General features: G+C 45.9%; 1 protein-coding gene and 1 long non-coding RNA gene across 3 annotated transcripts in view; one reads left to right on the top strand and one right to left on the bottom strand.

Moving 5' to 3' along the window:
- The window catches only part of LOC139748005 (uncharacterized), a 33,027-nt gene extending 10,713 nt beyond the window's left edge, over positions 1–22,314 (top strand). Inside the window, exons 2-15 of one of the 2 annotated variants that reach the window (XR_011712506.1) lie at positions 9,305–9,405; positions 9,750–9,893; positions 10,317–10,428; positions 10,682–10,850; positions 11,231–11,369; positions 11,957–12,160; positions 12,390–12,508; positions 12,833–12,900; positions 13,258–13,341; positions 13,756–13,920; positions 14,775–15,257; positions 17,431–17,628; positions 18,531–18,667; positions 19,172–22,314. Coding sequence is in view for 1 of the 2 variants with exons in the window: in XM_071660552.1 (XP_071516653.1) it covers positions 9,305–9,405; positions 9,750–9,893; positions 10,317–10,428; positions 10,682–10,850; positions 11,231–11,369; positions 11,957–12,160; positions 12,390–12,508; positions 12,833–12,900; positions 13,258–13,341; positions 13,756–13,920; positions 14,775–15,257; positions 17,431–17,628; positions 18,521–18,667; positions 19,172–19,272 (2,234 nt within the window). In the remaining variant the exon portion in view is untranslated. Of the gene's footprint in view, positions 1–9,304; positions 9,406–9,749; positions 9,894–10,316; positions 10,429–10,681; positions 10,851–11,230; positions 11,370–11,956; positions 12,161–12,389; positions 12,509–12,832; positions 12,901–13,257; positions 13,342–13,755; positions 13,921–14,774; positions 15,258–17,430; positions 17,629–18,520; positions 18,668–19,171 lie in introns of both variants that reach the window. The other variant, XM_071660552.1, reaches the window with a different exon arrangement.
- Positions 1–27,752, bottom strand: part of LOC139748007 (uncharacterized) — a 156,612-nt gene that overhangs the window by 35,994 nt on the left and 92,866 nt on the right. Inside the window, exon 5 of the long non-coding RNA XR_011712508.1 lies at positions 6,899–6,971. This is a non-coding gene — a long non-coding RNA (uncharacterized lncRNA). The remainder of the gene's footprint in view (positions 1–6,898; positions 6,972–27,752) is intronic.

The raw sequence follows: 27,752 nt of genomic DNA, 5'->3' as shown, positions 1-27,752 counted from the left end.
CTCTGGGAGTGGCCGGATCCCACACGAGGCGAAGTCACGGAGCCTTATCACCTGCTCATCAGTGTGTCTTGGTTAAACGTCGGTTTTGACCTTCCACGCACTCATCCTGACCCCACTCATTTTCCATGACCTCCCACACACTCGTCCTGACCTCCCACACATTCGTCCTGACCCAACACATTCGCCATGACCTCCCACACACTCGTCCTGACCTCCCACACACTCGTCCTGACCTCCCACACACTCGTCCTGACCCAACACATTCGCCATGACCTTCCATACACTCGTCCTGACCTCCCACACACTCGTCCTGACCTCCCACACACATCCCCATGATTTCACACACATACTCGCGCTTCACAACGTGTTCTTGATCGTCGATGTACTACTCATTCACCTGTTTGCACTCCTGGGGTAGACATAAGTTACCACTGTCGCTTACTGATTCAGTTTCATAATACCAACACCGGAGAATGGAGGTAGGTTACCCACCCTCCCTCCTCCATCCTACCCTCCTGGTAATTACCGGTTCCTCCCTCCTTGCCATACTGCACCAGTCACCTTCACTTTTTATTTAAAGGCCAGAAATAATCGAAGATTTTAAATACCTGAGGTCGTATAACAATGGCCGACATCAGTGGCATTAGTGACTTGCTAGTGCTCTTATGTCTTAACAAAAATATACATATGATATGCAAAAATGTGCAATTTTCTTCCATAATCCCACGATCTCCTGAAAGCAAAAACAGTAATTTCCGAGTGGAGTTCATGTTTGCCCCAACACGTAGCCAACCCCTGGGACGTTGGCTGCGGCAAAAAGCAGGAGTCACGGAGGTGAGCCAAGTTCCCATCAGCCAGAAGTGGCCCCAGGCATTCGTCCGCTCGATTTCCGAGACAGGCTGACAAAAGACGCGTTCGTTTCTAAGACTTTTCCCCCATTTCTAGTTTGATATTCAAGATATTCTACCTCTGACGTACAATTCCAACAGCCCGACTCTTGATACACATCAGATCTGAGGACACGATCGTTGGGTCAAAGTGGAAACTGATGGAAAAGGGTAATAAAACAGGGTCCCGTCTGTGAGGGCACACACACAGGGCGTTTAGTTCCCGAGGCAGCGGAGGTAAGAGAGGCTACGGAAGCGGCTAAAGTCACAAGGTCCTCGAACTGAACTGTGGCAGAGCGTATGTGTAGCCTCTCTCAGAACCGGGTCTGATGAACACGAAAGAAGTTATATAATTCCTGAATCCTGTAAGGCTAAACCGGTATATGACTAGGTGGTGTTACAACCGATACAACACCGTAAAACAAAGTTATGAATCGTCTCGCTGGGTCCCTCCTTTGTCTCTCGCCATGACGGATAGAGATCGGAGGTCAAATGTTAGCGATGAGGCAGAGCTCCTGATTGTTTTTAATAGAGGTGAGCTGCTTGTAGGAAAGTATCTGCTTGCAACCTTTACCACAACACCTTCTGTTTGGGGCGCTGGGTTCCGCCAGCCCGGCCACCACACATTACCAGTTCTGTGGCAAACACTGTCTTTGTACAGCCAATTTGTGCAAGTTAGTCGATGGTTCTGTCTGTATGGGGCTAATGGTGTTGAGCGCAAAGGAGTGACACATGACAACCACAGAGAGAGAGAGAGAGGGAGAGAGAGAGAGAGAGAGAGAGAGAGAGAGAGAGAGAGAGAGAGAGAGAGAGAGAGAGAGAGAGAGAGAGAGTTAATGCTTCCGTGGCAGGGTGTGGGCAGGTGGGGGCAGGGTACGGGGACAGGGTACGGGGGCAGAGCCCCGAGCGCTTCAACAGTTTTCATCACATCTCGTTACCTAAGGCAGTGACGTCATATAATGACTTATTACAACCACCTCATTGGTACTGCCGGAAGCTCTGCTCTGTGTTACGGCCTGTTTGTCTTGTGTTTCCTGAGTGTTGTGTGTTTAATTCTTTGTGTTGCACTATGGTTTATTGCTGTTTTGGTTTTTAATTGTGTTTGTCTGGTTTTTCTGGGTGTTTCATGTCACTGTGTTGTGCTGTATGTGTCAGGCTCCACATATGTTGTATTGACGTAGTTAAGTTCTATATATGATGTTTCGCTCATGATGGAGGGCCCCCCACATGCATGAGTCAATATATCATGTTCCCAGCAGGACCTACCATTAACTTTTTCTGGTTACCTCCAGTTTTTGTGTCAATTCCTTAAACATAATGTTCCCCATTTTTTTTCTTCTACATCTTTACTCCATATTCCACCACAAAAACGTTATGCATTACGAAAATCATCAGTTGGGGTTTCATGACCCCAGCAGTGGACCTGTAATTTCACATTTATAGTTTTTTGGTGGCGAGACACGTTTTTTTGTGAGGTTTTATGAAAAGGTAGACTGACTACTCTTGCTGTCCCTTCCTATATTACCTTCCTGTAGTTCCACACATGTCATGCCAACCTTCGATCTCCCCAGAAAAACCCTCTTCGGGTGATACTTTTTTCTGTGCTGAAGGCTTCGGTGGCGGATGGAAGTCCCCATCGAGGCCAAACCTTGAACAAGATATCAGAGGAAGGCAAGAGTGATGGAAAAGCCAAAAAGTGATGAGACAGGATAACCTAAGAGTTTCTGAAGAAAGAAAAAAACTGTTTCAAAATAGGGTCAGGTCATTGCTGTTAGGGAATTTTTAAAACGCTGACAAGCTTCAATTAGAGACTGTATGGTTCTTTCTGTGGATAAAAGTGACGTAGAATGAGCAGGCGTCTTCGTGTGATGGTTCTGATGAATGTGTGTGGAACATGTGTTACGTTGTGGTATTTGAAGTCGAAGTCACCCTATACACCCCGCCAAAAATGTGTTTGTTTTACGTATGACTTTGTTTTTGTGCATGTATGTATTTCTAAGCGTCTGTGAGTGTGTATGTATGTATGGGTGCATATATTTATAAGTGTACATATTCTTCTAGGGTGGTTTAAAGGGTTCGCCAATCAACACGTACATGTGGGTACTTCAAACCACGAACTTCTGCACATGTGTGTTATCACATACAGGAATCTATATATACTTCCTAAATCCCTTGTTCTGTGCGGTTTTTATCCTCGGCTCACCTGCACCACCCTGACCCCTCATCCTTGACCCACCAGGTGAGTGGTGACCCTTAAACCTCCACGTGAGGACGTAAAGAAAATGCCCCAGGGGTGACGCAAGGTCCTACCACGCACGCGCTCTATCACGTGATGCAGCAAGAAGGTTAATGACTGGGTTGTGGACGCCGTGGACTGGCCTCTCTCTCTCTCTCTCTCTCTCTCTCTCTCTCTCTCTCTCTCTCTCTCTCGTGAGTGTGTGTGGCTGACTCATTCACCTCGCCCCTCCCATTGTCCCACCCTCCCCCCCTCGTTCTCCACCCTACACCCACAAGGACAACCCAACAAGGTCGTTACCACATACACAAACGATGATATATTTATCTTGAGTAGCCAGCTAACAGAGCAATGTTAGCTTTAAGCAAGTAACGTGATACTTCCCAGCAAGGCAGCTAACAAAGCAATACCCACCTAAGCAAGTTAACAAACCACTAAAAATGTGAGCAAGTAACACAGCATTTCCCGTTCAAGCAACCACTATGTTTACCCAGTTAAGCAAGAAATATATTACTAACAATGAGCTTGAACTAGACAAATTCAGGTTTAGGAAAAAAACAAAAACAAGAAGACCTTCCGTTTCGAAATACGGTTTAGGATGAATGGAACAAGTTCAGAAATTACTAAATCACTCCAAAGTTCAAAGTTCATAGTTCACTCCAAAGTTCATAGGCAAGCTTTGTATACATGTTAGATGTGTACAGGAGCTGGAATCATTAGTTGCAATTACGAACTGCCTTGATTGGGCTAATAGACCTCCTGCAGTGTTTTGTTTCTATCTCATCTTATGATACCCAAATGAGAAACCCTCACGATATCATCCAGTTAAGCAAGTGCTGAGGGATCTCGTACCCGTCAAGTAATTAATTCTCACAAACATAACATCCTCCTGATAAAAACTAATTCATTAATAACTGTCAATAATTATATGCGAAGCCTCTAATCTGCAAACCTTTTGATGTACCTAATTGATCCATCTAATAAAAAAGAAACTTTGAATAATCCTTGACGTCATGTCATATCCTCACGTGTTAGGAACTGCACTCACAAATAAATATTTGAGGATTTACAGTAGTTAATTAGGCTACAGAAACCCGTCACACCTGTCGGAGAGGTAATTAGCTCGCCTAACGGGATGACATCGTTAGTGACCCGACGAACAAAGGTGGTGATTATTCACTAAGGCTCGAACCATCCATGATTGGTCATTCGAAACAATGGCACTTTGATGCACTGAGGCGTTCAAGGTAGTGCCACTAATGCACTGTGGCGTTCGAAGCAGTGGAGCTTTGATGCACTGTGATGTTCGAAGCAGTGGAGCTTTGATGCACTGTGGTGTTCGAAGCAGTTATACTTTGGTGTGCTGTGGCATCCGGAATTATACACTATATGATACAAAAAGAATGTCATGCATCGTGGCGGTACGAGCCGTCGTCGTGATCGAAGCAGTGCCGATCTGGGGCACGACAGCGTTCGAGTCAAGGACACTTCTGAGTCCAACACGTTTCCTTTTTTGTTCATGGTGAAGTAAGAGACGAGCTGACGGAATGAACAGAAACATTTCAGCCGATCTCTCAGCTTGTTTCTTGTTTACAAACTCTCGTCTCCAATAAATCCTGTTAAATCCGAAGATCAGTTGACAAACGGACTGGATATATGTCACCTTCACGGCCGTATGACTGGGCTTCGTCGTATCTACGTTCGCACTGGTGGCCTTGGTGACAACTCCTTCCGTGGTGACCGTGAAACATGATGTAAAATGAATGAAAAATATACATTCACAGCTTTGAACTCAAGAATGTAAACAGCTTTCATTCTCAGCTCCTTCAGCACGACGACACAAGGCGTTGGTGCTCACCAGGAGAAGCCATAAGACCCGAGCGGTTCACTCAATGAACTTGTGGCTAGTCATCCAGATCTCGAACTTAGGGCTCATGTCACGCCTCATCCTCCAGCACCATTTGATCCGTACAGCAACAACAAATCATTTGTGTCTTTAAGACCAATATATCAGAATGTCTAGCGCTGTCATGATCTGTCCTTGGACTCACTTGAAGTCCTAGTTCCATTACGCACCTGATTAAAGCTGCACAGAGCAATATGTTGTGTCGGTCGAGATGGTGCTCGGTACAGCTTCGAACAAGTTAACTTCAGACTCTATTTCTTTTTTTTCTTTCTTTACGACACAGGATTCGGTACAGCTTCGACTTATGTGTCTCATGATTTCTCTGCCTGTCGAGACAAGAGAGCTGAGTACACCTTCGACCAGACACGTCCCAGGATATGTCACACTTATAGTCGAGACAAAAGGCTGGGTACAGCTTCGACCAGACATGCTTCAGACTTTCTATACTGTCTGAACCTCTCTAAAGCTCAACATATTTGTCTATGCAGAACCTGCCATCAGTTGGACCTTCGTTTCCTTTGTTGTGAGGTCTGGTGTATTTTTCCCCAGTTCACCACGAGTGATAACGAGAACAAAGTTATAATGCCAGGTGAGGCCTAGAGCAAAAACTGAATAAAGGGATATACTGTTGCCGACAATTATAGGGCAGCATCACGAACCATACATTAGGTGTGGTGGCCTTGTGTAGGGAACGAGTATTGACCTGTGGTGGGACAGGGGCAGGGAGGGTGTTGCATCATCAGGCAGTCAGTAACGGGCTGTTACCGTGTCACAGATGGATCAGTGATACCTGTCACGCAGTCACAAGCCGTCAGTTATGTTACAGCTGCCGTCTCAAACTGTCACTAGCCCTCATTGTCGTCTCAATAGACGGGAAACAAGCTATGGAACACACACACACACACACACACACACACAACTCACCCACCGCTACCGGGCAACACAGGGTGCACCAAGCAACATGAGGTGCACCAGGCAACACAAGGTGCACCAGGCAACACAAGGTGCACGAGGCAACATAGCCATATGAGACCTCAGCAAGGGAGGGCTGGTGGCGCCGCCGCCGACCTACACCTGCCCGTCCTGTTATTAGGTCCCCAGCCGTGCCTTGCCTTCCAACCCCATCATTCCTGACTTCCCTTACAACCTTCACAACAATTATTTTTCATTAACATACCATTATCGGATCACATCCAATGGAAAAAAAGCTTAGAATGTAAATTTATCAAGATTACAAACGTCAAGTTAAGTTAGTGGAGTGGGGTGAGGAGAAGGTGTATATAGAGATGGATGGCATCCGAAGCTAAGGCCACGTAAACGTACTCGGAGGATGGGCGGGCGTGGTGCCATATCCCTGTCACGGCTCCCGCGTCCATATCCTGTGCGCATGACACTAATCTCGGCGGGTGAGGTCGAATTTATTAACCTCCAGCCAGCCAGGCAGCCGGGCAGCCCCCTGGTCCTCCACTCCTGCTGGTGGTGGTGGAGGTGGTGTGCCTCGGGAGAGGTGCTCTCGGCCATGGCAGGGGGCGGGCTGAGGGTTCCAAGATAGTAGATGCGGTGGGCGTGGGAACTAACCGCCGGGAACGGGTTACTCCTCCTATCCGAGACTAATTTCCGTCAGTTCCCGTTGATGTTTCCCCGCCTGGGGAGACGTGGCTTGACGTCCCTCATTAACACAACGCTCAGAAGACATCAAGACTTCCAGAAATCCAAGACTCAACGTGGTATAAGTCAACCGACCCGACACTTAACCTTCACTGACCTCTGACCTTTGTTTGTTGCCCCCCCCCTCTCTCTCTCTCTCTCTCTCTCTCTCTCTCTCTCTCTCTCTCTCTCTCTCTAGTAAATGACAGGGAAAAGACATACCTCATATTGCAGGAGACTCAGCTGGTGGTACAACTTCGTGAGTAATCAACAGCTGGAGGCAGGTGGCTCAAACCTGCAAGACAGATTAAGACGAGAGATCTAGTGACGACTGAGGGAGACAATCAGATATGAGTGTTGTTAGAAAACAAATGATCACAATCCGTCATTACCAGACGAGACTCACAGAATGTGACGCTATAACTGATAAGACATCTAATGAGGAGACATTTGGGGACAATTAGAGACAATTTAGAGACAATGAGAGACATCTGATAGTAAAATATAACGACTGAATTAGACGCTTGAGAACGGAAACCTACATGAACTCTTGCCTTTAATACGGAGTTGCACATCCCAAGACTCGCCCCGCCCACGGGAGACACAGTGGACCAGATCGGCCGCGTCAATTATTAATAAGACATTGACTCGTGCTGGTTCCAAGAAGTCCGGAATCAGTGTTCCGTGCTGCTGGGTGCTGGTCGATCCTCGACGCTCCATCCACCAGAGAGGATGTCCCATCGTATTTGTGTGTGTGTGTGTGTGTGTGTGTGTGTGTGTGTGTGTGTGTGTGTACGTGGCAGTGTGGGCGTGTGAGTGTGGGGGAAGTGGGCGTGAAGGGCGTATGAATCCACGTGGGCGTTTGGCTGACTGTGAGTTATTAACATCCTATCCGCCGCCATAGGATATCCTTTGTGTCTGTGTGTAGAGGTCCTGTCCTGTTTGACCGTCCCTACATGTGTCAGTGCCTGTCTCTCTCTGTCCACTCTATTCCTAAAGTAGACAGGAAGGTGGGAAGAAGAATGAGAGAGATATGGGCCAATTATGAAGTGCTTATTTCTCATAAAAAGTAGAAATTACTTTTCATCCATCAAGAAGTTCAAGATTTGAATCAAAAGTATCAGAAACGTGTCCCCAAGTTGGTAATAAAGGAAGAAGGTTTACTTTAGCACTAGTTCCCTAGTTAGATGGCATACTAGGTGCCCCTAGTTCCTAGTAAGGACATATACTAGATTGTTAGTTCCTAGTGAGACAACATTCCAGATTTCACAAGTTCCTAGTAAGGGCTGGACGTAGGCTGTCATCATAGTGAGGCAAGAGACGGGGATGGTGTTATCCCCAGGTGGGTTCCGATAACCTTGCTACAGGTAAACACGTGAGATCTGTTCGCCGATAGCTACGCACCGATAACTCACGCCCGGGAACATTAAAGCCGATAACATCCCGTTCACATTACAAAACAACATCCATGATATCTCTGCTCGCAATAACAGGTTGTCTGAAGAAAAATTGCTATTTGTAGCATTACAACTTCCCATGGTTTCGGAATTTTACGTATACAAAAAATAGATCTTAAAAGTTATCTATACAGAAGACGTTGAGGATTAAATTCCAAATAATGAACACCCCATCTATACCCATACACCATCCCCCTAGACCAGTGAGTAAGCTTAACAGCGCTATAACCCGCGGCCACTCGGTGAGCATAGGAGCGTGGAGCGGCTGATACACATATCCTGCCTGTAGTAGAGTTTTCAACACCTGCCTCAGAGAATGCGGGCGTAGGCGGCCAGAGTGGAACTGATGATAATGATGATGATGACGAGGGGAATGAACCTGGGGAGGGGGAGGAGAGGAGAAGGGACAAGTGTTGATTAACAGGTTACAGTAGTTAAAAGAACTAGTGGATCAGCGTTCATTTTACGAGGTTACAGTCTATCGTTTACCATCGTTAAAGAATGTAAATGTTGTAGATTAGATTGTTAAATAGTTGAACTCGTAGTTGGTTATGAATATCTGGTTGAGTGAGAGGTCCTCCTGTGTCGAGTCTTGTGTACAGAATCCGCCTCTGTCTTAGTAATGTACAAATGGCCTCACTGTTACCTAGAATATTTCTACTGTCTAAACACCTTTTATTCCTCGTGTCTGGTGTTGCTATTTTTTTTTTTTCATAAACGATCGCCTTAATAGCCAAGCTCCCTGCCCTCCCAAACTGTCTCTTCGGCAATTGTGCTGAAGCCTTGTCTTCCCCCTCATCCCTCATAAACAGGCCCCACTGACTTCCTCCTCTTAACCGCAAGAACATTACAGGTAGCCGACGCCACCATCACCAGCCTCTGAGGCGTCACCTTTAAATCTTGCAGCTTCTCCTCTTCCTCTCACTTCCTCTCTTCTGCCTCTCACCACTTCGTCACTTCCTCCGGGGAAACGATTCCCGCGCTCTCTATCAACGTCTTGGTTTTTCCTATATCAACCAGACTTACTTTCGTCAACCTTTTTTTCTCCCTTGAATCACCGCCTACCCCTTCTCTCTTAACCACCAAACTGCCCCTATATATCATGCACTCCACCCCACCACCCCTTGATTCGCCCCAGTGGCCGTGACAGTGTTAATGTTCTTCCCTGCAGTGGCGTGCGTGTGCTACTTCCCAGTGGAGTACCAGGGGATCTTCGCCACTCAGTCAAGCATCTCCAGCATCTCCGAGGGTTCCCTCCACCAGTACTCACAGGTTAGCATCGTCATCACACCTCATAACACGTCTTACCAATGCCAGTGACGTCTTAGCTGTTACAGAATACATCCGGACTATCACTATCCAATAACAGTCTTCTTATTCATTGCTTCATTAGAGAGACTGTCATTACTTCCATTTGGATAAAGGAACTGATCAATAATTATCTGTATCAAGGATGACAGGAAATGACTCACCGAAAATGATATATGTTTATGGCACTTCCTATGACTTGCTATCGTAGTCTCAAGGTTGTATTAGTGACCTCGGAGACGACAAACCAGCAGAGCTCCTGTTGTGACCCCTAGGTCATCTCCTACCACCGTCTTTCACCCCTACAGGTCACCATCCTGCCGGACGCCATTCCCGTTTGGGGCGTCTGTCACAAGAAGTTCCAGAACAACGTTATCCTTCGGGATCCTACAGGAGGCGAGGACTGCTTCCGGTGCTTTCATGTCTCCCTCCACTCCGGCAACGTCATTCAGGTGTGTGTGTGTGTGTGTGTGTGTGTGTGTGTGTGTGTGTTTGTGTGTGCGTGTGTGCGTGTGTGTGTGTGTGTGTTAAAGACAATTGCCTAAGAAATTCTAATAAACTGTTTCATTGCTTATTACACCGGCTGGATACTGTAACCTTTCCTCCTGACCTTACTTAGCTGTCTAACCCGCCACCTAAACCTGGCTAACCACGCTCTTCCCCGACTCTCTAACCATGCAAACCACGTCCTCCCGCCCCACATAACGGGTCTAACCACATCCCAACCCCGGCCTTGCAGACCCACGCCCTTTACTAGCTAACCACGCCCTTTCACCGCTTCATAAACCTAACCACGTCCCTCCTCAACCAAGATAAGTACCCCCCTCCACCACCTCCTAGACCGAGCTAAGCACACCCCTCCATCTTCTCCCCAGATCCACACGGAGGGACTCAACAAATGCTACGCCACCGAGTCTGCCGCTCGTCAGACCTGTCCAACGCTCCACACCATCAAAGCAAAGAGAGCCAGCGAGATTATGCTCTACAGTAAGTTAGAGGCGAAACTCTACGCTCTAGATATCATTCTAAGACTATATTGCATGGCACACTTATAACTTAGATATTTCAGAGAGCAGAATGAACAAGAATATATGGATGATACACTGATCTGTAGTCACCTAATGTGAGAACACTCAGAAGTTTGTTTACATTCGTTACGTCACGTGTGATGCGTCCAACATGGCAGCTTCCTCCTTCGTGACTCGTTTTTATAAACACTTCAAAACCGTTTTCTCTGCAGAATCTCGGAGCTTCACGCAGGACGGCCTCATCGATCGCGTCTTCTGCCCCATCAGTGGCCGCTACCGCTTCACCTACGACGTGAACGACGGTACAGAGAGCTCTGTGGAGTGTCCGGACCCGACCTCCGAGCTCTCCAACTGTCCCAAAGGATCCGAACTGCAACTTAGGTGAGACCAGAGACCGAACCCTCGACTGAAGCTTCGAAACGTCTATTGTTTTGGACTAGTTTTCCCTCATTTATACATTCTCGTTAGCGTTAATTCATGGTACTGATGTTAAGACCATACAAGTGTTTAGATACTCATTTGACCTGTTGATAATCAAATTCGCGGGAATGGTATCTAACACCGTTATCATAAAGATATTTATATCTGCATCTACCATTGTCAACTCAGTTCACAGTTCTCTTGACATGGATCAGGCACATACTGCCTCTGGAATCAACATTTTGAATTCTCTGTGTACAAATATACTGTATGATAGACGTAGGTAGTTCAACCTGAGCTAGATCGCTCTGGTTGACCAGGAATCCTTCATATTCCTTCAGATTCCGACGGTGTTCCTTTGGGGAGCTGAACATGGGTCTGCGATGCCTCGGGGACTGGGAAAGCCACGACGGACAGAGGCATCTGGCTCTATGGGATCCAGAAGTCACCACAGACAACCAGCCTCGTTACCGCTGTGCAGTAAGTCTTCCTCGACAGGTTAAGGTCACCTGGGAGTGCTTTTGGGTTGTTGTTGTTGATGAGGATTCGTCAGGGCTGGGGTTCTCATCTCTAGACGGTGTGTCCACTCTTCCTTGAGAAGTGCCGCCCTGGTACATGTGCTTAACATTTGCTCTTTACGAGGGACCGTGGAAAATTGGTAATTTACAACAACTGCTTAATACTTAATGATATCAATGGATTTATGATGATCTGATCATTTGTATGTTACGAATCATGTCTCAGTATGAACTTCCATGCCATCTTATCTGCTTGATATATGAACAGCCTTTGAAGAGCGTACAGTCAGTGACAGAAGATTAGATTTAGCAGTCATAAAATCTGTGAATTATTCATCGTTCAAGAATTAGACAATATGTGATACGTCCTTACTGGGTGTACTTTTTAGACAATTTAATTTCCAATACGTGTCTGGAATCCCTTCGTTTACATCAGGGTTCATAATAGTTTAGCGTCCTTAGGGCCTTATCACTATTATAAAAAGTCTTATCAACGCGACCCTTTGAGTGTTAGCGGCTAACGTGTGTTGACGTGGTGGTGTTCGACAGATGTACTCGGTGGAGGAGGACACAGGACGGGTGTTCCTGAGCTTCAGTATCGACGCCACCTGCACCAACCATCTGCACAGCCCTTGGGAGGGGTACGAGACCATGGTCCTCACCCCAGTTGATCCGGCCTCGCCCCCACCCGTCGTGCAGGCCAACGTCTGTGCCTTCCCCCGGTGGGCCCAAGGCTCCTGGCAACACCTACAGGTCAGTCAAGTAAACAGAATATTTCTCTTTTTTTCAGCATTAACTTGTAAAACTTTCTCTTAAGATTTGAAGACTTTCTAAGTCGGTTTCTAATTTAGATTGGTTTTTCTCATCACAATCCTTTTGTTCTTTTTGTCTCAGTTGTTCACTGTAAAAATTAGAAAGGAAAATGTGTCTCCTGAGCTGTGAATGTAGTCACCCACCTCACCTCATTATGTCTCTACTACAGATCGAGGCTAACGAGCTGTGGATCCAGGACAATGGCGCAGACAAGAAGTATCAGACGCTGTGCCTCTCCCAGCACGCTCCACACGGCGAGCGGTACGCCCTCTACTCCACAACACAGTGGTACGTACCGCCCCATCCTCTATGCTGATGTACCTGCTGACCCACTCCTCTGTCGTTTTGTTAGCGTTCCATATATTCTAAAAACTATTTCACGGAGACTTAAGGCTGTATATGTCAATATTCCTTTGAAATATTGCTATAACATAGTGTTCTGACCTGGAGTCGAACCCGCACTGTGAAGCAGCGAATCTAGATATCTCAGACCATTCGAAACTTGATCATATCCTCAATTTGCCGAATTCTTCCTGACACCAAATATAGTCTCTTTGTATACATATGTATGCCATCATCCTGTGTATGACATTTTCTCTCCCTCGTCTGCAGCGGGGAGGAGGAGTTCACTTGCATCTGGATTAAGAAGCGAGCAGTGAACGTCATCGAGTATCAGCTGGGTGAGTTCAGACCAGGTGTCCACAAGCACTTCCTGAAATGATATTTAGTTTTATAGACTTTTTTTACCGAATGTCTTACATTCAAGACATAGAGCATCAATATAAATTCTTTCCTTTCATTACTCATAGATATGATGTATTAATCTACTTTTTCTAATAAACAAAAGTTAATCATATCTATATAAATGACAAGCTGAACAGATTCGTAGTACATACAAGTAATTCTGCACACTGAGCAACTACAGTAATCGTCACCATTGCTCAGTACTCAATATATGCTTTAATATTATGTTAGAAATATTCTCAGCGCTCACGTGAGCCTCATTTGTAACGCATCTCTGGCCTGTGCTTCCTCAGCCACGTATCCTGGGGACAAATACAACGCCTCCAGGATCTGCTCCGACGACATGTTCCGCGGAAGGGAGTGGTCGACTCAGGGACGTGAGTACCTCCGCCACCTTGTTGGGTCTGGGGTTGACAAATGTTTGTTTAATGTTTACGTTACCGAATATTTTGTAGCTTCATGCGTCTCTCTCTCTCTCTCTCTCTCTCTCTCTCTCTCTCTCTCTCTCTCTCTCTCTCTCTCTCTCTGGTACAGTGTCGTACGTCGATGAGGGCGTCTTGTTTTTTGTATGTTTCTCCTTCGTTCCTCACAGGGTTTAAGTACTCTGTAAGACAAAGTACCCTTCATTTCTTCCACATTTGGACCCCTCATACACGATAAAGGTAGCTTCTCTCACAACAAGCATCGATCAATCACACAACTCAGCTCCTCTGTGATTCCTGTTTAGGTAACTCAGCTCCTTACCCCATCTCACCCCACATAGCCACCCTTTCCTCTCTTCTCTCAAGCAGGACTGGATCCGCAGAACCTCTCGGGTTGTCCCATCACCGGAGAATACACGGGCGTGATTCCCGACGCCCAGGAACTGTGTGCCAGACTCTCCTCTGACTGTAGTGATCCCCAACATATGCACTACACCGTCTCCTCCTGCTTCAACTCAACGGAAGTTTACGAAGGTGAGTGTTGTGAGTGCTTGGTAGGTCTGTAGTGGGAGTGCCGGAGATTCTCGAGAGATATTGTGCATCTGTGGGAGTGTTAGATTGTTGTGTAAATGAGATGAAGCTGTAAAACTTCAAAGAAGCCATAGCGAGTGTCAGAAATCCTGGGAATGTTGGATGTATGAAAGTTCTGCAGAGCCAAATAGGATTGTAGTTCTGTTGAAAATAGAACTGTGACGAAGAGAGTCTGCAGATACCTGAGTGGGGACTGATAGAAAGCGTACAAGTATCTAAAGGTCAGTTAAACACTGGGAAAAGCCAAAACAATGTGTGACAGACGTAATTTGAGAGACAGTTTGTAGAAGTCACCAGGAGCTGGAGAGATTGAGAATACGTGAGGATGTTGTAGAGGTGAACTCAGTACAGCAACACAGGAAGAGGACCTTCCTGTGTTGCTACCAAAAGTCTTCCAGTTTCCTTAATGATTCACTGTTGGTGTTGGTAGCTAGATTCTGGGTATATAGATTAGCTAAACCTTGAAGGTTTAAAGTAACTTTCCTCTAAACAAACATTGATAGACTAACAGACCTAACAGCATGAACGTCTCCGGTCGTTTCCTTCAATAACCTGCCATCCACTAACACCAGCATTATAGTTCTTAGTGTACAAATAACATCATTGTTAATTCTTAAAAGACTTTGGCAATACAGCTCAAAGATGACTTGGTTCTTCTTGAACCATCACCTGAGGCTGAGGGTGATGATTCAAGGAGTACCTTGATATGCTCCCTCATGGGGCGTTACCTCAGGGCGTGAGAGTACCTTAGAGCACATGTGGTGTTAGACAATAAGCGTTGATGTTTGTGATGGCAGCAGTTCCCAGCGGCGGCATCAAGACGGCGAGCGCGGGCGGCGCCTCATCCCGTCGACGCCTAAGAAACGTTTACCATGTTTCTGACCCCCGCTCCCTCCTGGGTCACCGCACTACGCGCCACGCCCTCCGCCACGCCACACGCCAGCTGTCCTGGGCCTACAATCGGGCTGCTGAGCTAGGTTGGTCGGCTGAGGCGCAGTTTACAACCATCGGGGCCCAACCGCGGCGTAGGGAGCGACCACCGAAGCAAATCTACGTCTTCCCCAACGTCGAAACTCGCACACACTCAGCTGAGGCCAGTGCGCAGGCGCAGACCCAGAGGGAGGATAGGCAGCAACACTCACGGGATGGGGGTGACCCTGGCTTGACCCAAGTCACCACTCGCCTGCCTTACCCACACGAAAAACCCTTCTACTTCCGCGTCGAGTCTGAGGAGTCAGCGTGGAGTCACCTGAGGGGTCAGGATCCTGTCACCATCGAAGGTCAGAGTCTGGCAAGGAAGGCTCTCTACTTGGCCGTCCTCCCCCACCCTTGTAGCTCTTGGCCTCGCCCCTGGACACTGCAGTTGGCCCTCTAACCGCAGTGTTGTGGCACCAACACCACCCTCACCAGCAGGCTAGCCCCAATGCCGGCACCGTAGCCCCCCCAATACACCCACACCTCCCACTCCTCTTCCTCCTCCTCTTCCTCCTCCTCCTCCCCCTCCTGCCACACTTCCTCAAGAAGGGGAGAGGAAAAGGTTCACTCAGTACTGTTACTGTCACGTTAGATCAGAGCAGCGCGCACCATCACCTGCACCCAGTTCACGTACCTGCACGAGTGTATCTGTTTTGCTTTTCTCATAAAAAACGGACGCAAAAATGTGGTCCGTACGTGTGAAGAGTGGCGACGGAGTTTCCTGCGTCACCACACACACCGGACCACTCTAGACCTTACAGGCCAACTCTCCTTACGGAGAGAGGTTTGATGACATTAACAATACGATGCCTAAAGATGACCATCAATTGGTGTGCCATGATAAGAAACTGACTCCAGTACTGACATGAGAATGACACAATGGAGATGACTTCCACACTGACGTACCAACACTTGCAAACAACTAACTCTGACCTGAAAGAATGCTACTGTGATCTCAAAGTGACACAACCATAACTTGAACAATACTTACAGTGACCTGAGGTTGACCTGTTAGGACCTGAAAGCGACACATCAAGGACTGGGATCAACTTACGGTGACTTAGAAGTAAAGAATCCAAACCCGAAAGTGACTTACCAGAGCCATAATATGACTTAACCATGACCTAAAAATTATCTGCTGTGGCTTGAGAGTGACATTATGACCTGAACATGACTTATCCTCGTCTGATAATGACTTGATCTAAGTATGAGAAAAATTTTAGTGACCTGGAGATTTTAATGTAATGAAAGTGACTTCTTATTTGTGACAAATGACTCATAATTGTAAAATGACCTCCAGTTCCAAAGTGAATTTACGCTGGTTACGACGCAAACTCTAATCCCAGTTGGCCTCAGTACTACCCAGTGTGACCTGACTTTACCTAAGGACCCAAAATCTCTTTTATTTTAAAAAAGATTGATTTATTTTTATTGAAAAAGTATATTCTTCACTTGTAATAAATGAATGTTGTAACAAAGTTCTTTTCCAGTATTCGTCGCTTCTTGTCGTAGTTTTGATTGTAGTGATATTTACAGCTGTAGCTGTAGCTGTAGTAGATGTTAACTACCAGCACGAACTTCACTAGTTCAGTAGAGGCTTGCAACACTCATCCTGTACTTATTATCTTACCTTCAACCTCTGAGATATTCTGATGTTTGACTATGTGTTTGTAGATACGTTATGGCATGTTTACTACCACTTATATATATATATATATATATATATATATATATATATATATATATATATATATATATATATATATATATATATATATATATATATATATACTATATAAATCTCGTAAGCCAAAGGTAAGATTGTTTTCTATGCATCATCTCTACAGACTTGAGAATAACATGAAATACAGACTGAATCTTGGTAGCTCTACTTTTCCTTGCGAGATTTATAAGTAGTTCTTTCACATGGTAAGTGTGGATATATATGAAGATTTGCGTGTAGGTGTTTATGTACAAATGGTGGCCACATATACCTCCGCGTTGTATTATATTTTCTTTTCATAAAACCTTCGTAAGGGAAGTAGGACCCCCTCCACACTGAGTTCCAAGATGACGTGACACACACACACACACACACACACACACACACACCTCAGACTGGAGCAGACGAGCCCGCTTCACCCCACCTCCTAAACTCTGACTGACGTGCTCCCATCTTCCCAAATCTTAGCTGACGAACCCTCACCTTTACCTTTGACTGATGAACTCCTTTGCCCACATTCAACAATCTCTAGCTGACGTACCCACAACCCCTATTTGACGTACCCACAACCCCTGACTGATGTGCCTCCTTACCTCAGGCTAAAGTGCCCCCCTAACCTCTGGCTGACGTGCTTCCCGCACCCCTGGTTGACGACCTCTTATACCCCCCCTGGCTGACGTGCCCCAAACCCTTAGCTGACGCGCTCCTTCAACCCCCCCTGGCTAATGGCCTCCTCCTCCCCCTCCTTCCTCCAGAGCGTCAGTACCGGTGCCTGGGTCAGTGGTCGGAGGGAGGCGTCATGTACACCTACACACACCGACGGGACGTGGACACCTACGAGTGCTTCGCTGGCGTCGTCGTCAACGTGAATGAGATCTTCATCATCGAGGCTGGCACCAGCTGCCAGAGGGGCCTCCAGCCCCTCGCCTACGGCATGAAGCTCGTCAGGCAAGGTGAGTAACGCAGAGCAACGCGGGTGAGGAGATGTAGGGAGACCAAGGTGAGTGAGGGAAAGGTAAGAAGGAAGAAAGAATAGGTGATGATAGGTGGAAAGCTTAGAAAGAGGGAATAAGAAGTGGAAAATGGGAGATAGAGAGGGAGGAACGAAAGGATGATAAGAGGTACAGGATAGGAGGTCATGTTGATTATCGTAACAACAAAATATGAGGTTAGCTTAAAGAGAGAAGACAATGATGTTATAATATTTATAACGAAGTAAATTATACATAATGAAGATAATAAATCCCCCAAGACCATTGGCACAGATCTTCCTCTAATGATGAAACAAACAAATTTACTTCTGACTCGATAATGAAAATACTTCTGGATCTTTGGTTATATTCATTGTTCTTCATAGGAAGAGGAAGCTTCCATGATAGTAGAACTGAGATATATTACGTGATGTTTTATCTGTTCAACACACTCACAGTCGGAGACATAAGGTCTAAGAACTGCCTCTGGTCTCAGTAGGCGCTGGTCGAAGCTTTCAAAGCAGTACCGAGCTTTGTGTAGAGAAAGAGAGCTCGATACATCTTCTACCACGCGTACCCCAAGCTCTTCTCTACCAGTTGAGACAGAAGTCTCGGTGCAGCTCCCAGCAGGTGTGTCCAAGGTTCTGTATCAGTTTGTGGAGAGGGAAGGGTCAGTACTAGCTTCGAGGGACTTATCAAACGCTGCCTGTAGGGGCGCGCAACTCGAAACGAGCTTCAGCCAGGCGTGTCCCAGGACTTATGTCCTCGACTGTACATACGTGGTACGACAGGTGTCAATGTATCTATCCACTCAGTACGGTACATAGGTTCATTACCCTTCTGACGGCTCCTTGCCCTTGCGTCTCTCCCTTAGCGACCTGTAGTGAGATTGAGGCCAGAGTGTCAACCCCCCAGCCCCACCTAGACTCCTCCTCCCACCCGCCGTGGTGGCCACCCACCACCAAGAACCCCTGGATGAAGAAGACCGCCACTACTGAGTCACCCACCTGGAAAAACGAAAGTAAGCACCACCTGCGTGAGAGAGAGAGAGAGAGAGAGAGAGAGAGAGAGAGAGAGAGAGAGAGAGAGAGAGAGAGAGAGAGAGAGAGAGAGTATGCTTGGGGGAGAAAGAGGAAGTATCACAGAATGTGTCTGTCTGTCTGTCTGTCCTCTGATGCACGTATATGTATTCATTCTTTTTAAATGATACACGATAAGTTCCCAAGTGCACTTTCGTGTAATAATCACATCATCAGGGGAGACATAAGAGAGAAATATAAGTGTGTGTGTGGTGTGTCTGTGTGTGTGTCTGTGTGGTGTGTGTGTGTGTGTGTGTGTGTGTGTGTGTGTGTGTGTGTGTGTGTGTGTGTGTGTGTGTGTGTTTCATCCTCAAAGTCCATTATCCCATCTTCGTGGATACATATCCTCATAACACATGGTAATATTGAAGCCTCCTTGATCACTATGGCAGGTGCCGACCCACCTGATCAACCTGAGTGTAAATACGCTTTTCTCTCTTCCCCAGTTCCCAGGGCGGCTCACTCCACCAGCAGCAGGAGCCCCAGCAGGAGCCTGACGTCCCTGCTTATGGCCACCTTTCTCCTCCTCCTGCTTACGTCTTTGTGATCCTCCCGGGGCTCCTCTGACATCATTTACATTAATTAGTCACCTCATGTAGCTGCTGTGACGTCATGGAAGCTCATTTGCCAGTCATGTGTGACATCACGAGAGTTCACTCGCCAATAAGGTCTTTCACATGTGATGTCACAAACGTTCATTTGTCAATGATTCACAAGTGACGCAATGGAAGATCATTCGCCCATTTTGTCTGCTACAAAATATAGCTCAACTAAAAGTCTTACCATGACGTCTTAGAAGCTCATTAACCAATCATATCATCACGTCATTGATTACACTGTGATTATAGTTTTTTTGCAGATCATCTATTCATCATCATCATCATCATCATCATCATCATCATCATCATCATCATCATCATCCTTGCAAGGCATTACAAGCAGTATTTACCATATATATTATTTTTTTTGCCGTGGTTAAGTATGCCTATCGCGGCGATCATTTGTTGATCACTTTCATGACGTCGATCAAGCCATCCAGTCATATCACAGCAATGATGATGACGTCATTTAAGTTGACTAATCATCGCCCTGTATCCATATGACCTCATATTTAGCATCATCCAGTCGCTGGTACTCTCATTTGCTCCTACTGCTTCTAGTCATATCTTTTCACCCCCTCCCCCCTCATATATGTCTGTCAGAGGGAAGGGGAGGAGGGACAGTGAGTGGTCTGTGTTGTGTCTGTATGTCTGTGTCCAAATCTCAGTTTTGTGTATCCTTTCACAAATGCTGGTCATGATTTTTTTTTCTTTTTAACAAAAATAAAGAGAATTTCGCCGTCAGTCATGCGCGTGTCTGTTATGTCTGAACAGAAAAGCCACTGACTTGGCTGGATGAGGTGCTACACAGTGGCGTGACAGACACACACACACAGACCACAGACACCCGAGGGCAGCAGTGCGTTTCGCCATGTACATATAGACCAACACTCCCTTGCTATTTTGAGACAGTAAATGTTGTCGTATTATACATAGGTCATTCAGGAGAGATACTGGGTTGATGTTAGACCGTTAACTTTGCCACACTGATGGGACGATGTTGCCCAACTGATCCGCCAGTGTCGGTACATAGATACGTCTGTGGTGCCCCATTTGATCCGCCAGTGTCGGTACATAGATACGTCTATGGTGCCCCATTTGATCCGTCAGTGTTGGTACATAGATACGTCTGTGGTGCCCCATTTGATCCGTCAGTGTTGGTACATAGATACGTCTGTGGTGCCCCATTTGATCCGCCAGTGTCGGTACATAGATACGTCTATGGTGCCCCATTTGATCCGCCAGTGTCGGTACATAGATACGTCTATGGTGCCCCATTTGATCCGTCAGTGTTGGTACATAGATACGTCTGTGGTGCCCCATTTGATCCGCCAGTGTCGGTACATAGATACGTCTGTGGTGCCCCATTTGATCCGTCAGTGTTGGTACATAGATACGTCTGTGGTGCCCCATTTGATCCGCCAGTGTCGGTACATAGATACGTCTATGGTGCCCCATTTGATCCGTCAGTGTTGGTACATAGATACGTCTGTGGTGCCCCATTTGATCCGTCAGTGTCGGTACATAGATACGTCTATGGTGCCCCATTTGATCCGTCAGTGTTGGTACATAGATACGTCTATGGTGCCCCATTTGATCCGTCAGTGTTGGTACATAGATACGTCTGTGGTGCCCCATTTGATCCGTCAGTGTTGGTACATAGATACGTCTGTGGTGCCCCATTTGATCCGCCAGTGTTGGTACATAGATACGTCTGTGGTGCCCCATTTGATCCGTCAGTGTTGGTACATAGATACGTCTATGGTGCCCCATTTGATCCGTCAGTGTTGGTACATAGATACGTCTGTGGTGCCCCATTTGATCCGTCAGTGTTGGTACATAGATACGTCTGTGGTGCCCCATTTGATCCGCCAGTGTTGGTACATAGATACGTCTGTGGTGCCCCATTTGTAGTTTTAGGGATTATGATCTCAGCGACACGTGCTTTCTAACACTGTTCTTATTCTCTTTAGTTCACTCCATCAGTGAATCCATATCTGATATATATATATATATATATATATATATATATATATATATATATATATATATATATATATATATATATATATATATTAGTGCAACAGTTTTTCCTTTTCTTCATTGAAGAGATCTGTTCACCAGTGTTCTACTTGAGAACATATCAGCGTGTCACAGTAGATGTTATTCGTCATGTTTGTTTTCCAAGTAGAACATTGTTCTAATTCCCTGACCTTCATTATTGTTTTACTCTCGGTGTTAAGTCCTTACCATGCTCTTGTGTTGCACTGGAAGGTTTAGTGTTGCGGTTCAGTGTTATCAATTGTATTACTAACTTAGACAATATGTTCTAGTCATTCCCAATCATTGTACAGTGATCAGCCAATCCTGGAAGTCTGGTTTTGTTGCATATGTATATAGAAAATAATATGCACTATTAATATTGTAAATACACATGTTTTATGTCTTAAATATATAGAGTTCTCATGCTATGGTGTATATATATATGAAAGAATGAAATTATAATTATGACATGAAGATAAAGTTCCTTCTCCTTTACTAGACTTTACAAACATTTAAATAAATATAATAAATTCTACGTTGTTTAAAAGATGTTCGGGTAAAAGATCTGCAATTATTTCGTCTCTTCATTGTATCTGAAAAAGTTTTCCATAAAATTTTGCAGAGTTATGTACCAAACATTTTTCATTATAGACCAAAATTCATCTGACAGAAACGTCTTAAATACCATGTATTTGTACTCTGAAGGTGTTAAGTCTAATGAGGATGTTACGATTATTTTGTGATGTTATATAAAGTTGTATATTATAGAGGGACGTATATCTATATCCATTATGTTTGCTGAAGCTAAATCCTTTCTCGCAGCTCGACTGGACGTAAAATAAAAGCTATATTATGTAAACAAAAGGGGATATTATGGCTGATTTAGCGTGTGATAATAATTGTTTGTAAATAAACTGTTGTTGTGACAGTAAATGATGTGCACTGATTTACTGAGTCTGTTTATTCCTTTACTTAACCAATGTGTTTTCTTCACTCACTGAACCACATCGGACATGACCTGAGATGGGTGAATCAGTCGGTCAAGGGCAACAAGAGCAAGAGCACCTACTCATTTCCAGCTCCATTCACAGCCGAGTGAACACCTCACCAGCAAGCGCCAGCCTATTGCTGGCGGCTGTATTAAAGCGATATCGCTTAACCCTAAAGGAAAGCAATGATTACCAGGTGGTTAGAATGACAGTCAGAACCTGTCTCACATGGCTATTTGAGATGATAAAGTCCACATCATGAGGTAAGCTAAGGGCCAGTCATTTGGGTAAGTTCTGGTTGGCTGAAGAAAAGAATCAGTGTGATATGGATTCTGGTTCTAAGTACGAAATCGTTCTTGAAAGTCTATCACATTCATCCTGCCATACCATTACTGAGAAGTCTACTGGAGAGAGAGAGAGAGAGAGAGAGAGAGAGAGAGAGAGAGAGAGAGAGAGAGAGAGAGAGAGAGAGAGAGAGAGAGAGAGAGAGAGAGAGGAAGAGGCTGGCTTAGCAAAGGGAGGATGATGAAGGGAGGTGGCTTAGTAAAGGGAGAGGAGCCCAAACAACTGGGTTTGTCGTGGTGGAAGAGGTGGCGTTGGCGATTTCGGTGGGAGGTGGTGGAGGGTTGGAATGGCAGTGGTGGTGTGCACGTACCAGCGTGTTGAGGCTGCCGCTGGAGGGAGGGAGCGTGATCCGATGACGTGGCCGCTGGGAGCTCCCTCCAGGCTGTGATTATGTGGCCAACAGGTAGCGACGCGTCGCATGAGGGGTCGGGGAGCGGGGGGGAGAGAATCCAGCTGTTGCTACGCTCCGTTGGTGAGTGTAACGTCGGGTGAGGAGAACGGAGTAGTCACCTGCATCACTATCCCTGCGTCATAACACGGTGACGACGCTCACGTTGGGCCGTGTTGACACACGTCTCCTCCTCCTCATGTGACCAGGGAACGGTAAACGAGGGTGAGGAGTGAGCAGCCGCCACCATCCGCCCCCCCTCCCCCCCACCGGTCTGGATCGTGAGTGGGTAATTAGGTCTCTCTTGTTAACGCGCTTGTTTGTACGTCATCCCCTCACCTCAAAGAACCGTCCTTATTGTTACTCTGTTATTTTGCTATGACAACTTAAACGTGCGGCACGACCAATTGAATTTCATAACCATGTTCGATTCCTACATACATATACGTATACATATTTCAAACAGTAAACAAAATATCACGTCCGTCAGTGGAACTACCCACTCACTGTTCTAAACATGTAATCTGTTTTCCTAATATTTTCACTGGGATTGACTGTTTTTCACACCGTAACGAATGGTTACTTTATCCTCAAATACCCGTTTCAGTGGCTTTCAAAGCCAAACATGCGATCTAATCTTATCTAAAGTTGAAGGAGAGTTACAGTCAGTCGTCTATCATTTACCAGTACAGGTACAATAGCTGTAATGCTTTATGATTTTGCAACACGAAGCGACACCTCAGAACCCGCCTCCATGAACACTGGGCGATCGCTGCTCAACAACCGCTCAACTACCAAACAATACGTAATTACACTCGCGACCATACCCAGCCAATAGGAGCAGCGTATTTCTCTGTGTTGGTCTGTAGCTTCTGTGACAGTGAAGGGAGAACACTAGACACCCCCCCCCCCACCCCTTAGTCCTAGAGGAATTGACCCAACACACCGGCAATGTGGTATCTAAGAATTATTGTGTTTCTACAACATTATCTATTTCTAGGTTAGAATCATGAGCGTCCATCACATCTACTTGTTCGCCGTTTCCTGCGTGGCTAGGTAACGCCAGGAACGGACGAGTTACACCCTCTAGTGGTCATATATATATATATATATATATATATATATATATATATATATATATATATATATATATATATATATATATATATATAGTACAGTGAAACCAAAGTCCCCCGTACCCACAGCCAAGCCCCACAGACCTTCCCGTGGTGTCCCCCTGACCGTTTCATATGCCCAGGTTCAGCCGATAGCCGGCACGTCCCCCAGAGTGTACTCGCTCTGTCCCATGCACGCCTCCCTCCCTCCCTCCAGCAGGTTCAGGCCGCGATAACTCGAGGCATCTTCTACTCCTCGGTCTTCCCTTTTCCCCCCCTTCCCTCCACTACTGACGCGTGTATACCTTCTTGGTCAATCTCTCCTCCCTCATCTGACTCCTGACGTCTCCCTCACTACTCCACGTCCATCCATCTCTCTCTCCAGTACCCCTACCATCCATCTCAGCTCCTTCCCATCCTCTCAGGTACACAGCTCATGTCTCTAGGTTCGCAGTAACAAAGATAATCGGCTGTAACTCATTGTATTCATGTTGGACAAACGCACACACGCACACACACACACACACACACACACACACACACACACACACGAGACCATCGCGTGACGGGGCAGTATAGCCATATATACCGTGCGTCGTGAAATTGCTCAATATCGTCAGAATCACATGTGTGGAGCGGGAAGGTCTGCTCTGCTCCCCCGGGACTGCCGGTACTGGGCCGTTGATATGAAGGGACCAGTCAGTACATGGACCGCTCAACAGTCGCAGACAACAGGATTAAGTTGTTTGAAGAGGGGAAGGCATGACGGCTTATTAGAATCTCTCTCTCTCTCTCTCTCTCTCTCTCTCTCTCTCTCTCTCTCTCTCTCTCTCTCTCTCTCTCTCTCTCTCTCTCTCTCTCTCTCTCTCAAGCAAACAAAAAAGCGGACCACCCTCCACTTCTTGGTAACAATTCCCAGAAGCCAGTGCACACACACAGCCAGGTCCAGAAGCTTTTGGTTATGCCTGTCACGTCTGTCCTTCTCAGGCGGAGGAATAACTCAGGTAATGATTCTTGGACACAAAAACAGAGAGCCCTGCACACTGAGAAACCTGATATTGGGAAACTGATGTAAATTATTCTGTGGAGAATGTGATGCGAATGTCCTCTTTCTCGGCCGAATCCACAGCTCCTGTGGAGGCTTTTCATTAGAAACAATAGGTGGGAACCTTTGTATCTGCAGTTATGTACATCGTCGGGAAGGTAATTATGTTAATTACGGTAAATGAGTATTACCGTTGGGGCGAATTATATGACCGAGGTTATTAACACGGGAGAATGCCTCAGAAATGACCTCAAGTCAGACCAAGAGCAAAAATAAGATCGTAAAACCAGGACGAAATATGTAAAGATTTTGAAGGATCGTGGAGGTACGAGGGGGGGGGGGGACTGGGCGGAGTACGGGGGAGGAGTGTCCCGAGGGGAGACATCTGTCGGGGTAGCGTCCCGACGGGGGAGGGCAGCCTCCCGAGGGATCAACCCGACGCAGGAGTTTGATAGAATACTTGAATACACAGATAGATAGATAGATATACAGACAGAGGGCGAGGTGAGGGAGGGATAGATTTGGGAGTGGACGGAAAGGGAGCATTCAGGGAATAGAGAGACTTGGGGAGCAACTGGGTAGACAGGATGAGAGGAGGTCATGGAAAGACGATGATAAGGAAAGGGAAAGACAAGTACATCAAGACGGAGGCCAGGAGGAATGAGGTGAAGACTTGAGCCCGGATATAAGAGATGGTGACGCGCTAACGAAAACCAATGGAGGAAAGAATGATAAGGACGATAAACGGAAGAGACGAGGAAAGAAATCAGAGAGAAGAAAAAATTGTGAATAAGTAGTGGGAAAGGGAAGGGTTGAAGGCTAGAAGATTTCTTTCTTTTTTTTTTTTTTTTGTGTATACATTTCCGTCAAGAAAGTCAGAGAAAGTTGGGGTTAAGATTACTAGATGTGTCGACAGTGATGGGGAGGGAGGAGGGATGTGAGGCGAAAGTGCAGGAAACTGATGGAGAGAGAGAGAGAGAGAGAGAGAGAGAGAGAGAGAGAGAGAGAGAGAGAGAGAGAGAGAGAGAGAGAGAGAGAGAGAGAGAGAGAGAGATGTAATTAGAGACATCAGCAAGCAAAAGGTTGGAAAACTTCACCCATTATAAGCGAGACTGACAGAAGCTAAATGCTTCCCCCAACAGTCTGAGTAAACACGAGAGGTCATGAGACCAGGTCGGAGGTGTTCCAACAACCTCATGATTTAAGAGGACTTTGTCATGAAAAGTTTCTCCAGGTTCCCATGTAAACTTTTATAACTGGTCAGGTATTGTATGGAGGTACCCTCCAGGCAGGCTCCACAATACGTAGGCAACCTTTAGACATTTTTCGACGTTTTTTATTTGTATTCAGATACGATACGCATTTTCCTGGTAAATTGATTGTTCGTAGTCGGGCGTACGCATTGTCATAAGGTTTAGTTGTATAATGTGTTTTCACGCTTATCCAACACGACCTAGTTTTATATATATATATATATATATATATATATATATATATATATATATATATATATATATATATATATATATGTGTGTGTGTGTGTGTGTGTGTGTGTGTGTGTGTGTGTGTGTGTGTGTAATGTTCCCTGGCCGCCAACTGGGTCTCGAGAAAATGGGATTTACTCCAGTCGTAAACCAAATCAGATCCGTATATTCCCGCCACTATGGACACCACTAAAGCCAGGTACTCATACATCGCTCACACTCCACTGCCTCGCCAAACGGTCCCCATCCCACAGGCATTTCCCTTTCCCATGTGTGGTGGCAGCGGCGAACAGATCGAATCCCCTGGTGATGGAGTCCAGCATTAACGCTCTGAATGGATTTTGTTTACCTGGGGTCAGTTTACTTTCACAAAGAATTTATATGGCAGTGAACTAGTCTGGGACGTGTATTGGATTATGGGTAACGGTGTGGTTGTGTGAGGTTCGATCCTGTGGTCTCATACCGTCAGCCATAGCTTGGGCACAGTTGACAATTGGTATGTTTTGAGAAATAGATTCATCAGAATTATCATGAGGCATTAAAATGACTCCTTATTAAGTATCGTCACCGTGTTTTTCCTGTCTTGATTATTAATAACAGAATTAGTAACCAAGTGGAATATTACTCCAAGAACATGCAGATATGTGGTCCAACACTTTAGTAGTAGTTCAGCCATTATACACTGGACACTGACTGGTATACTCTCGCTGGACTATACACCTATTCACACGTACTGGACCATTCACTCATTCACAATTACTGGACCATACACTTACACACTCTTCCTGGACTATACACTCACACGTTCTCACTGAACCATACACTCACATTCTCACTTGACCATGTACACACACACACACACACACACACATACACACACACACACTAATTCACTAGACCATACAAGAAAGACGAAGGAGAGACAGACAGACAGACAGACAGACAGACAGACAGATTACCAGTACACTTCGCTACTCATGGAAAGCTTTTTCTGGGGGACACCTTCCTACCCCAGTCTA

This window comes from Panulirus ornatus, chromosome 71 (genome assembly GCF_036320965.1).
Source record: "Panulirus ornatus isolate Po-2019 chromosome 71, ASM3632096v1, whole genome shotgun sequence".
Classification (NCBI taxonomy): domain Eukaryota; kingdom Metazoa; phylum Arthropoda; class Malacostraca; order Decapoda; family Palinuridae; genus Panulirus; species Panulirus ornatus.
The sequence above is the reverse complement of the archived record's forward strand: the minus strand, read 5'-3'. Positions and strand labels throughout refer to the sequence as shown.